This window comes from Hyperolius riggenbachi, chromosome 10, assembly GCF_040937935.1.
Source record: "Hyperolius riggenbachi isolate aHypRig1 chromosome 10, aHypRig1.pri, whole genome shotgun sequence".
NCBI lineage: Eukaryota > Metazoa > Chordata > Amphibia > Anura > Hyperoliidae > Hyperolius > Hyperolius riggenbachi.
This window is the reverse complement of record NC_090655.1, coordinates 99235600-99249161: the sequence shown is the minus strand read 5'-3', so window position 1 is coordinate 99249161 and position 13562 is coordinate 99235600. Positions and strand designations below refer to the sequence as shown.

General features: G+C 40.8%; 1 protein-coding gene across 6 annotated transcripts in view; it reads left to right on the top strand.

The window, feature by feature from the left end:
• PRKG1 (protein kinase cGMP-dependent 1) overlaps positions 1-13562 on the top strand; it is a 1426855-nt gene that overhangs the window by 667971 nt on the left and 745322 nt on the right. For all 6 annotated transcript variants that reach the window (XR_011024535.1, XM_068258259.1, XM_068258261.1 and 3 more), the window contains exon 3: positions 9144-9257. Coding sequence is in view for 5 of the 6 variants with exons in the window: in XM_068258259.1 (XP_068114360.1) it covers positions 9144-9257 (114 nt within the window). In the remaining variant the exon portion in view is untranslated. The remainder of the gene's footprint in view (positions 1-9143; positions 9258-13562) is intronic.

Here is a 13562-nt window from a genome sequence, read left to right as displayed (position 1 = left end):
CTAAAATCATGGCAGTTGTACCATGTTGTGGATTCTCTATTTTGCGGTGGCAGTGGCTGTTTTTTTTTTGGGGGGGGGGGGGGGGGGGGTTAGCATCACTGCTTTGCCAAATGGTGTAGTTGAGCAAATTGTATCCTGTTTCACTGGCTGAACAGAATTAATCTTTTGGTAGGTGAAACAGTCCTATATACTGGACTTCCAGTGCACATTTAGGCTTCTGACAATTAATATTTGAGAGTCACCTCTGTGTTGTGGCTGTTTTCTGTTAGCATAGTAAGTCCTTAAATCCTGTATTCACTAGCTGTCAAACCAAGTGGAGCAACAAGTTATAATTCTAAGTTAGAGAACCTGCCGCATTTACCCTTCTTTCAAAAGTAAAGCTAACCTAGCATAAGAGAAAGGTGAGGCCTGCCAGTGCAAGTGCACCTGTCTTAATAAATCCGCTTCTACATCCTGTGGGGATACCTTCAAAATCTTCATTCCTCTTCATGTATCTAGAACATTCTTTTTAGTCTCCATAGCTAGGGTCTTATGGCTGTATACTGAGATCTTGGAATGATATTAGAACTTTCTATATTGTTGCTTTCATCCCAATAAATGGATTTTATATTTTATTTTTACCAGCCACTTCGAACACTTCCACAAATTGGGATCATTTTATCAGTTTCCTAAATGTTAAACCCATAAAGGTGTGTCATTTCATTATTTATAAAAATAAATTCAGCAACGTTATTATAGATTTCAGTGTTTTGCTTACTTTATATTATACCATAGCTATTTCTTACCCAAAGCAATGCATTTTTTTATGCATAAAAAAGTATTTCCTGTGTGTTTCTCAGTGATCCTGGCCATTGGATATCCCTACTGCCTATTTTCAGTTATGTCTTTCTTGATAACCATGTGTCTGGTATTACCATACAGATAAAACCTGACTTTCTGAAAGTGGAGATTAAGTTCAAACAGAATAGAGAGAAGGATGGGAATTAAATAATGGCTATAGGTCAAAGTAATTTCTTTCTTGGAAATAACTGCCATGCAGTATCTCAAAAACTTACATCTAAACTAGGTATTCACTGTATTTTATTCCTATTAATTCTTTGACCTAGCAACCCTTTTTTCTTTTGTATCCTGAAAAGTAAAGCTTTTTCAGATGTATTTGATTCTAGGGATTCCAAGCAGTTCTAGCCAATATTTTGTGAGCCAGAGTCCAGTGTACAATGTACATTGCCATCCCCTTACCCACTGAATCCAATTGGCTTATTTTAAAATGATATCAAACCTCCCAACTTGCCAGTTTAAAGGACTGTTACTTTGTGCCAGAGTGAGAACAAGTTGCCTGCACCACGGGGCTGACACGTGTTGGGTGGACTGGAGAAATCCTTTAGTAAATGGAGCAAAAGTGCTCCAAAATGGCTTGCTTCAGTCGCCGCGATCTGTGAGGTCTGAGGCAGCACCAGCGGGGACACAGGAGAGGGCATTGCCAGGCAGCGCTCATATTCTGAGGGTGCAGATAAGGCACAATGAGGACTAAGGCATTCGGTGGAATGAGGCACAAGGCACATGTTAAAAGTAAATAATCTTACTCACGAGACATTCTTCAATGAGTGCCAAAATCTTAGAAATCTTTATTCACTTGTACAAGGGCGTTTCTCAGCCAGCATATATATGGACACTGTGACTACACAGATCTTGCAAAGCAAAAGAAAAGCAAATTCTTCCTGTGTGCAGGGGCATTTAAACCTAATGAATATAATAAAATAGTCCTCCTTTTGGGCAGTTCTTTCTGTTAAAAATCCAATCAGCATGTCCAGTTCCTCCTTTTAGGTGGGGTTGTTCTTCCTCTGTGTCCTTCATGAATAAGTAAAAGTCAACAGGAAGAAGAAATCCTCTGACATCAGTTCCTTGTCTCATGTCCTTCAAAATCACCCACATTTTCAGAGAACTGGTTTTAGGCTGCTCTTTCCAACTCGCTGCCTCGTGCCTGGCACACAATGACATTGAGGGGGTGGGGAGTTGCTCTGGAATTTCGCTGTGAAGAACATGAGACTGTGCACAGTAAATGGTTCAAAAACATATATAACATATATTCAGTGATATCGTGATAACTCCTTGGTTAACAATAATCCTTTTACTTAAAGTGTCACTCTAACACAACAATCTGATTCTGTGCATGTGGTCCTTATAGCCACATAGGATATACATAAAGATTAACAGATTAATTATAAAATTCTTTCCACACACAACAGGTATGAATTTTGAAGGTCAAAGGACTGAGGCTCCCTCTGCCTGCTGTGCCACCACTACAGAATTGCTCATAATTGTCCCGACACAGCATCTCTGCCTTCCCTGCCCCAACCCCAAATCTGAAGTTTTTCAGCCTCCGCTTCCCATGCTACTCAGGAGTTTGTCTTTTAAGGAACCTATACACGGGCTGGAAACCGGGATGATATTCTAACAAGCGCACATTGCTGGTCAATAGCGTCTCCATCTGGTGAGCGCATATCAATACTAGTCCTTCTGTTGCAGTGGTGGGGAACACTGTCCCTGATCACTTAAAGTGAACCTAAAGCCTACCCAAAAAAATGAGATTAACTCACCTGGGGCTTCCCTCAGCCCCCTGCAGCCGATCGGTGCCCTCGCAGCTCCGGTCCGATGCTTTTGGACCCGCCGGCGACGACTTCCGGTTTTGCCGTCACCGGCCGACAGGCATGGGAACACGAGTGATTGTTCGCGTTCCCAGCCTGTATATCGCCCCCTATGCTGCTATTGCGGCCAGGAGGTCACAATTGCAGCGTAGGGGGCGATATACAGGCTGGGAACGCGAACAATCACTCGCGTTCCCATGCCTGTCGGCCGGCGACGGCGAAACCGGAAGTGTTCGCCGGCGGGTCCTGGAGCGTCAGAGCGGGGTTGCGAGGGCACCGATCGGCTGCAGGGGGCTGAGGGAAGCCCCAGGTGAGTTAATCTCATTTTTTTGGTAGGCTTTAGGTTCACTTTAAGACGTGGAGTGTGCAGAGTTCTGGTTTTAGCTGGATTACGCTATTTTCCACATTTTTTCTCTTTGAGTTTTAGAATATCACCCACGGAGGAAGATTGAATACTGTTCAAATGCTGATTATGCTGATTTTTAATTCAATCAGCCATCAAATCTGGTGAGAGTACTTGGTGGAACTTTTCATGTGAACTTGAACTGTGGGACTTTATGTGAACTTGAAATATTGTTCTTTCCTCGTCACTGTTATAGATTCTGACATTTTTTGAACTGTCACTATATATATATATGTTGCGTGCCTGCACATAACCATATATCATATTAACTCCCAATGTGCCATGACCCAGAGAGAGCTATACTGTTACTATTTTATTGTGGTCTCTGTGTCTTTTGATTTTTAGCACTGTTGGCAAATTTGTATAGAGGAGTGCCCATAACCACAGTTTGCATTACATCAAATGGAGCAAAACGTATGAATGATCTTCCCAGTTAACAATAAAAGCTGCTTTCAAACTAAGCACATTGCGTTACACGTCCTGAAAAACAAGAATGTGATGCATGCAGTGTGAAAGTAGCCAAAGGCATCATATAATATGTAATCTATCATATCAAGGTGAGAAGCTAAGTATGATTTAAAGTTATTTGTTTATTTCTACATACATGGCAAGGGTGTAAATTAGATTTGCTTTAGAGCAAAATAAAGCTACACTTTAGAACGGGTTCTTGCCTCCGTTTCTTGCATTTTGTGAAGAGAAAATGCACAATGTTGCATGCTAATATAGCAGACTGTTGAAAGGTACTTTCTCTTCTTTTGCTGATTTTATTTAATGTTTTTCTTCTTGTACAGTCCAAAGGGTCATTTCCATTTTTTTTATTTTCCCTTCTGTGTATTGTTTACCCTTATTTTATCCATTATGTTGCTCAAATGTGTCATCTGCTGTGTAACCATACAGAGTAGTAACCTATTATTTCTTCGCTCTCCATATTCAGACATCAACATTATGGACTCAATGGGAGCTTCTGCCATGAACTGGAATTACCTTTAGCTAAACAGGATCTTTCAGCAGGGCTAATTGGATTCAGGGAACTAATAATTACCTAACAGCTGATTAATTAATCTAGCTGTCAGCCATCAATCATTAACCTTCTGAATCGGAATAGCCCAGTGCAACATTCCGATTAAACTCACAGAAATTCAGCTCCTTGAAATATATAAAGACATTAAAAAAAAAACTGTAGTGTCAAAACTTCATATATCATCTCAAAACACTAACCAAGTTAGCAAAGTGCTGAACCTTGTGGTCCCCACAGTTCACTGTAATAATCCTTATTGCAAACGTGTTGAAAATGTGTTCTAAGGGAACCTGAGGTGAGAGACATATGGAGGCGGACATATTTATTTCCTTTTAAAAATGCACTTTGCATGGTTGTCCTGCTGATCCTCAGCCTCTAAGAATTTTAGTCATAGACCCTGAACAAACATGCAGATCAGATGTATCTGACAAAAATATAGTTAGCTGCATGCGTGTTTTAGGTGTGTGATTCAGACACTACTGACCTGAAAGCTTAGCAGGACCACCAGGCAACTGGTATTGTTTAAAAGGAAATGAATATGGCAGCATCCATTTGTCTGTCACCTCAGGTTCATTTTAATACATTAAATACATGTGAAGATATAAAGGGTAATAATTCTGCTCCTGGTTGATGGTTGCTTCCTTAAAGAGAATCTGTATTGTTAAAATCGCACAAAAGTAAACATACCAGTGTGTTAGGGGACATCTCCTATTACCATCTGTCACAATTTCACCGCTCCCCCCCGCATTAAAAGTAGCCAAAAACAGTTTTAAAAAGTTTGTTTATAAACAAACAAAATGGCCACCAAAACAGGAAGTAGGTTGATGTACAGCATGTCCACACATAGAAAATACATCCATACACAAGCAGGCTGTATACAGCCTTACTTCTGAATCTCAAGAGATCAGCTTCTCTCATGCACTGAACATTACAGGCTTCCTGCAGACAGCTCTGCCTATGTCGTTAATTCCTCAGTATGTGACAGACCAGCTCCTTTCACAGCCTCCAGAGGAGGATTTTTATCCAGCTCTCTTCTATCACTGATAAGATAGCAGAGAAGCTGCTGGCTTATGTAAATAAAACACACACTGAAGTGTGCATAGAGGTACAGTTCAACACTGAAGAACTTGGCAGCCTTCCAGACACAGGCCGACAAGTCTGACAGGGGAAAGATACATTGATTTATTACAGAGATAGTTATAGTAGAAAGAGCTGCAGTAAAGGGGCCCATACACTCAGCCGATTTTCTGGCCGACCGATCGATCCCGATCGATCGATCGATAGATCGATTGCAAATCGGTTGGCCAATCGACCGATCGATGGCCGATTTCGATCGATTTCGATGGATTTCCATCGAACTAGCAGGGTGGAAAATTTAGGTCGATCTGATGAGATTGCTTATCAGTTTGCATTGGCCTTAATGGAAATCTGATGGCAAAAAAATGCCATCAGATCGAATTTCAACAGATTTCAAACTGAAATCTATTGGAATTCTATCCTGGTAAAAAATGTTCTAAAAACGCATCAGATAGATCATCAGATGCATTTCTTATCTATCTGCTGCCAATCTGACGAGTGTATGGGCACCTTAAGCCACAACACATTAGAATAGGTTTAGGAACGTGTAGGATGGTAGAAAAAACATTGTAATTTTTGTTACAGAGTCACTTTAAGTCCAAACAAGTTAGTTGTCCAGGGTAGCCTCTTAGGGGCGTACATTTAATAAAGCACCCATTGACAATGGCACAGGAAATTGCTGATAGTAGAATATTGGTAAAATTACAGATCCTCCACTACTTAATTCGTAAAGTAAAATATTGGTAATGTTTACTCACGCAGAACCTTCCTCCTACCAATGCCAACCCCTAAGATCCCCCTGGTGGTGCCTAACCTTAGCCCACCCAGCCTGCCCCCTCCGGTGCCTAACACTACGGACCCCCCGACATACACACACACACACACACACTAATGCCTAATATTATCTGCCAATATCCTAATGTAAAGGGTGTCCGGTAAAAAACAAAATTGGGGGGGGGGGGCTCTTTGTAGACTGCAGCAACAAATTTTATTTGGCTCATCTCATGCATTTTTGATTGTTCTAATAGCAGTGGGTCTTTTTAAATATTGTGGGTCTTTTTAAATGTATACATTTAATAATTAGTAGAAAATCGGTAAACTTACAGATATTCTACTTATTACTTTTTCCATTAGTAGAATATAGGTAAATTTGCCTATATTCTGCTATCACTTCACCCTAATCTAACTCTCACATTACCCTCCCATACCTACGATTAACAATAACTCCACCTAACACCACCCATCCACCTATGTGTAACACTATCCCCTCTCTACTTAACACTAAATTGACACCCCAGCACCGCTTTTACCACAAAATGTTAAAATCAGAATTCCTCTATAGTAAAGCGGAACTCTGGCTATAGCCACAATTCATGCCATGCCCAAATTACCTTTCGGCGTTGTCATAGCCACAATTTCAGCTGTGTCCTAAATGATATGCGTCCAAATTAACTGATTGTCTCAAATCTATTATTGGTGGCAGACCTAGACTGTCAAATTATGAAATGCTTCTTCATTAGTGCTTCTTCATTAATTAATGTAATATATACATATTATAACCTGCATTAGACAGTAATGAAATGGTGTTGTCTACCTTAGATGACATTTTTAGACTCAAACTTCTTCAGAAGTTTTTAGTTTTGCAAAGGCGAGAAGGACCTTCATGAGCGTGACTCAAAAGGGCTGCAGAGTCACCCATGGGCTGTTTATCTTGACACAAATACCAATTAAATACACTGGCAATACTAAACTGTAGATTTTAATGATGAGCCAAGGGAAAGTGCCAAGAGCTGTGCCATATTTAATGTGACAACTTGGAACAGAATTCTGTTTTATCACAGATTAATAGTGCTTCTGGGGCTATATATATGCTACTTATTCATGTGATGTGTGTGTCTAAGGAGAGCAAGTTTTATACTGCCATAGAGCTACCAGTTTTCCTAATGCTTCTAGGAAAAAAAACATTAGTACGATTTAAACTTTAAGTGATTCTACTAAATGTCATGGGCAGCCATTATATCGATAGGGGGTTAAAACAGCAGTAGTGTCCTGGTGGTCTAACACTACACAGAAAAGATGGGTCTCCCTTGAACAAGACCTACTACAAAAATCACTAAGAGACATCTTATGTGCAATGTTACTACACTCCAAACCACCTAAAATTGAATACACATCTATTCAAGCCACCCTACAGGCCTGGGAATACTTTTTGAAACACCCCCCTCCTACTCCACAAACCAGCACCCCCAGGCTCCCGATAACTTCTCTCCTATATCTTATAGAAGACCTGAACACAAAACCATTAACCTCAGCAGGCATAACCCTCGTTAATGACTTTTATAACCATAAGAAAATTAAAAAAAATCACCGACATTCAACAGCTGTATCCATTATCTCCTATTGCACTTTTTACATGTCATAGAATACTAGACTATCTAAATAACAAACAAATAGAGCTTCCTGAATTACCAGACAAGATTCTAACCACACTAAATGCAAAACAACCCCAGAGAGGGGCTATATCACTATGGTATATGGAACTAAACAAACCCCAAACATCTCCTTTTGACAAATATGCCCAGAGCTGGTCATTAGATCTACAAACACAAATTAATACCGCTCAACTAATCTTAACAAATAGGAAACTTCTGGAAACATCCAAATGCACCTCCCATTGGGAATGCTGGTTCAAGACCATCACAAGATGGTATTTAACCCCCAGAAAACTGGCAACATTTCAACCACACCTTACCCCGCAATGCTGGAGATGCTCTTCCTCATTAGGCACTCTATTACATATGATTTGGGAATGCCTGACCATTCAATCATTATGGTTGAAATCAGAAACTTATATACAACAACACTATCTACCAACATTCCGCCTAACCAAATCTCTTGCAACACTACTCATAGACATAGACCTAATTGAAAAATCAGTCAGACTCCCAATCTGCCATATAATTCTAGCGACTAGACATGTAATCGTTAGCCGCTGGAAAAACACAGACCCCATCCCCTTTCAACTAATAATTTCCATTTTTAAAAATAACCTGACCATGGAAAAATATGTTCGAGCTAGACTACCTTCTTAAAATATCACAGACTAAGAAGAGACCCGGCAGCACTACCTATCATGCCCATACACCAATGTCCAAATATTGTGAGTGGACTATTTATATAGTTTTTGTTTATTGTCTCTGTTCTTTTCCTTTTCATCGTGCGCAGTTCAGCACGAAACATCCAGGTTTAGATTGGCTTAAGCTTTAGAACTAACGTTAACTAGCTTTATTAGCTATTAAAGTACAATTTCAGAACATATAAACCTCCAAGCATACAGCTTCTTACCATTTGCTTAACTATCAGAAGACAGATACTAATCTCCTAACCCTTCGCCCCCTCTTAGAGAGACCAACACCCTCGCCAATTAATAGACAAACCACAACAGAAGCCCTAGGGTAAGATTTCATATCGTACCCAATCACCTACTATATAAATAAAATCTATTATACTTCCTGCAGCCCTCCAGAGGGATCAGCCAGCAGGACTGTCGGGCAACTGGTGGGGTTTGAAAAGAAGTAAATCTGGTACCCTCCATATCCCTCTTAGTTCAGGTGTCCATTAACTAGCATGGAGGAGTGTTAGAATGTCTGAGTTTTTTTTTTTTTTATATATGTATACATACCAATACACAAGTTCTGCCTATTTTTTGTTCCAGTAGTAGGGTCACCGAGAACAGGAAGTGAGTGAAAATATCTCCAACATGGGACATGGAGAATAATAAAGCCATGTTAGTTCTAACCCTTTAGCACAAAAGCAAAAAAGAGATACATTTTGACTTTGAAATATATAAAAATGATACTGTAGATTGCTTAAAGATGGGCACAAATACCTTTTTACATTGCTGTATTGCTTTTTCCACTTTGACTGTTAGAGCATTATGTGAACAAAGAAACAGAAACAAAAATACATGTAATCATTAATTAGTATGTTTTACTTGCAGATGGCAAGGTAGAAGTCACAAAAGAAAGTGTGAAGCTATGCACCATGGGACCAGGAAAGGTATTTGGAGAGCTTGCAATATTGTACAACTGCACCCGCACAGCAACAGTCAAAAGTAAGTCTGCTCATTCTTCATTATCTCCACAGCGAGGTCTCTGCAGTGCATTGTAAATATTTTATATACTTCCAGTACAGGGAGGAATTTGTTTTGTGTTGTATAAACAAGATGCATTGTTTTAATTTTAAACTTTTCCTCTTAATTTGAAAGTGGGTTGTGGCACCTACTGAGTTTGATGGAAAAAAAAGTTTTAAACTACTTTCAGCAAGTTTAGCTATTGTAATACTGCTGTAATGCTGCTAGGTTATGTGTGCGTCATGTCTAGCCGCTGAAGTAAACTCTCTAGCATTATGGACTTAAAGTGTACCGTATATACTCGCATACAAGCCGAATTTTTGACCCCCAAAAAGGGGGCCAAAAGTTGGGGGTTCGGCTTGTATGGGAGTCATGGTGGTCCGCGGGTCCCCCCCTCCGCTGGTCTGCGGGTCCCCCGCTCCCCCCATGGCCGCCGCCGCCGCTATTACCTGGCTGCATCTTCTATTTCAATCTCCGTTCTTGTAAACATTCAGAGCAGCGCGCCCGGCGCTGCTACTGTGACGAGGCAGGAAAGAGCGTCCTGTTACTATGGGAACCGCTCTTTCCTGGCTCGCCGCTCGTCACAGTAGCAGCGCCGGGCGCGCTGCTCTGAATGTTTACAAGAACGGAGATTGAAATAGAAGATGCAGCCAGGTAATAGCGGCGGCGGCCATGGGGAGCGGGGACTGTACTGGCTAAACTGGGGCACGTAACTAGCTTTACTGAGCGCTATACTAGCTAAACTGGGGCGCTATACTAGATACACTGAGCGCTATACTGAGCACTATACTAGCTAAACTGGGGCACTATACTAGCTAAACTGGGGCACTATACTAGCTATACTGAGCACTATACTAGCTAAACTGGGGCACTATACTAGCTATACTGAGCACTATACTAGCTAAACTGGGGCACTATACTAGCTATACTGAGCACTATACTAGCTATACTGAGCACTATACTAGCTATACTGGGGCACTATACTAGCTATACTGAGCACTATACTAGCTATACTGGGGCACTTTACTAGCTATACTGAGCACTATACTAGCTATACTGAGCACTATACTAGCTAAACTGGGGCACTATACTAGCTATACTGAGCACTATACTAGCTATACTGAGCACTATACTAGCTATACTGAGCACTATACTAGCTATACTGAGCACTATACTAGCTATACTGAGCACTATACTAGCTATACTGAGCACTATACTAGCTATACTGGGGCACTATACTAGCTATACTGAGCACTATACTAGCTATACTGGGGCACTTTACTAGCTATACTGAGCACTATACTAGCTATACTGAGCACTATACTAGCTAAACTGGGGCACTATACTAGCTATACTGAGCACTATACTAGCTATACTGAGCACTATACTAGCTATACTGAGCACTATACTGAGCACTATACTAGCTAAACTGGGGCACTTTACTAGCTATACTGAGCACTATACTAGCTGTACTGGGCCGTATACTAGCTAAACTGGGGCACTTTACTAGCTATACTGAGCACTATACTAGCTATACTGAGCACTATACTAGCTATACTGGGCACTATACTAGCTATACTGGGGCACTACCTACCCATACTGGACACTTTACTAGCTATACTAAGACACACTCGGGGAATAAGGCGGCCAGCATTTCCTACCCCCGGCTTATATGGGGGTCAATCATTTTCCCCTGGTTTTTCAGGGAAAAGTTGGGGGGTCGGCTTATATGCGGGTCGGCTTATATGCGAGTATATACGGTAATTTAGAAAAAAGTATGGAATCTAGAAATTCAGAATAAATCTTTCTTGAACAGCAGCTATTACTGGCCTCTTTTATGGGGACTGTCAGCAACAGACTACCCTGCAGTTGGCTATTTGATGCCTAGCTAAAGTTTTTGTGTCTACATCTGTCTAGTATGGATCTGTGTTCATGAATGTACTGGCAGTTTTCTCTTCCATCAGCTGCATATTCTGAACCTCTCACCTTGCTCGCTCATGGTTTTCATTATATGCAGACGTGAAAAAGAAAACATGAATGCCCTTAGCAGACCTCTTAACTTGTTTTCATTCATATTCTGCTTAACGTTGCCCTTATCCAAGCTGTTTATATTTCCATTTGGTCCAAGTGTGTGGCCTGGATTTATAGCTATAGGCTTCTTGGAGACATTGCTGTATATACGGTTGGTGCTAGTCTGTCTATTGTTTTAACATACATATTTTATAAGCCCCTTGACAGACATCAGTATTTGGAGAATGCGAGTGATTCTTTAATTGCTGGAGCTATGACATGAGTAAACTCAGCGGGGCTGCAGTTTTAGTTTCTAACTAGAAATAGAGACATACAGACATGCATTAGAGTGTCAGTAGTCAGAAGCTTCTGTATGACTTCCATATGGTAGCCTCTCTCTGTCATTTTACACTGCATGTTTGAGTCTGATAAGTGACTTGAGACAAACCTACTAACTTATTACTTCTTCATATATAAGCCACAGTTTTCAGATTGTCATGGAAATTTTCATAAATATAGTTTTAGGATAGTTTCACACATTGGGCTTGATTCACGAAGATAAATGGCATGCCTTATTGGAGATAACATGCCTTCTCAAAGTTAACACGCCTTATCAGAGCAGCATAGTGAACTTATGCTTGGTAATTGGCAATTATGAGAGCTCCGCTCGTCCTGCCTTTAGCCCCTGCAGGTTCGTAGCACTCGCTATGATACTCTGATAAGGCGTGTTAACTTTAATAAGGCATGCTATTTGCACAATGGGCTTGATTCACTAAGACAGTGTGTCTTTCATTGAAGAGCCTACAGCAGTGCATTGCACCGCACCATTGCATGCCGATTTGTCCCTGTGGCAGATAGTGCTGACAATGAAATCTGCATGCCCCCTCCCCTCAGATGGTGTATGCAAGGGACATCAGATGTCACTTGCATCTGCCACCTAAGTCACATGCACACTTCCAGAGAGGAAGTGTGTCACGCGACTTTGCCGATATACATGTTGCACCACTTCTGCAACAATCTGTAAAGATTGATGCAGTGCTATTGAATACAGTGCAATTATGTGCCAAGCGGTGCCATTCATATTTGGCAATGCACTACTGCCTCTGTTTCAAATCAAAGCACTTCTGTTGCACCCCGGGTTCTGTGTCCTGTGACTGTCTTATTGACATTGATGGCCACTGCGACGGGGGAATGGTGGGGGAGAGTATTGTGTTGTGAAGTGATGTCCTAGTGTGAAAGTAGCATTGAAGTGAACCTGAGGTAGAGTGATGTGCAGGCTGCCATATTTATTTCCTGGCTGTCCTGCTGATATATTTGTCTGCAGTAGAGTCTGAATCACACCAGATACAAGCATGCAGCTAATCTTGTCCTTTCTGATAATATTGTCAGAAACCCTGATCCGCTGCATGCTTGTTCAGAGTATATGGCTAAAAGTATTAGTGGCAGAGGATCAGCAGGATATCCAGGCAACTGGTATTGCTTAAAAGGAAATAAATATGGCAGCCTCCATATCACTCTCACCTCGGGTTCACTTCAAAGATAATTGAACTTGTCCATAGTAGCCTGCCACTTATAAAGCTGCCTTTAAAAATAAACACACAATCTGATAGGTTGTATGGTTCAAGAGGAACTTTCTTCATTTAAATGCATTACAATTGTTTCCCAACTAGGCTACTATAATATGTTAGTGCCATGCGGTAGCCTGTAACAAGCGCTCACATGCCACTTTTCAACAGCATTCTGATACTTATTGGTTGTGGTGCATTATTGCACACCATTACTCTTGCCACAATATATTTCATATATGTACAGTGGAACCACTGCTTTACTGATTAACCTAGAAGAACAGATGGTTCTGTTCACTGGAACGAGACTTAGTGGGCCCCTAGGCAGAGATTAGTGTCTCTTGACTCAATCTCTACAACCTTATTGTGTTTGTGTTAGAGCTCTTTTAGGATTTAGAATATAATTACATTACAGATGAACTTAAAATTTGGATTTGCACCACAGAAGGGGTCACAATATTAAATCACGAATACTAAGACCACTCCTGTTAAAATGATTCCTTGAAATGATCTATTGTTTTTCTTTTATTTCACTTGTGCAGACAGAAGCAGTTTTACAGCCATTGCTATGATGTACTGTTTACCAGCTATTTGTGATATCTCCAGACGTGTGTATTTAAATGCTGCATTATTCCCCACCATAAAGCCTGTGCAGATATTCGTAGCTTTACATAAGACTGAAGGTGAAAGGGGGAGGTGAGGAGGTTGGTAC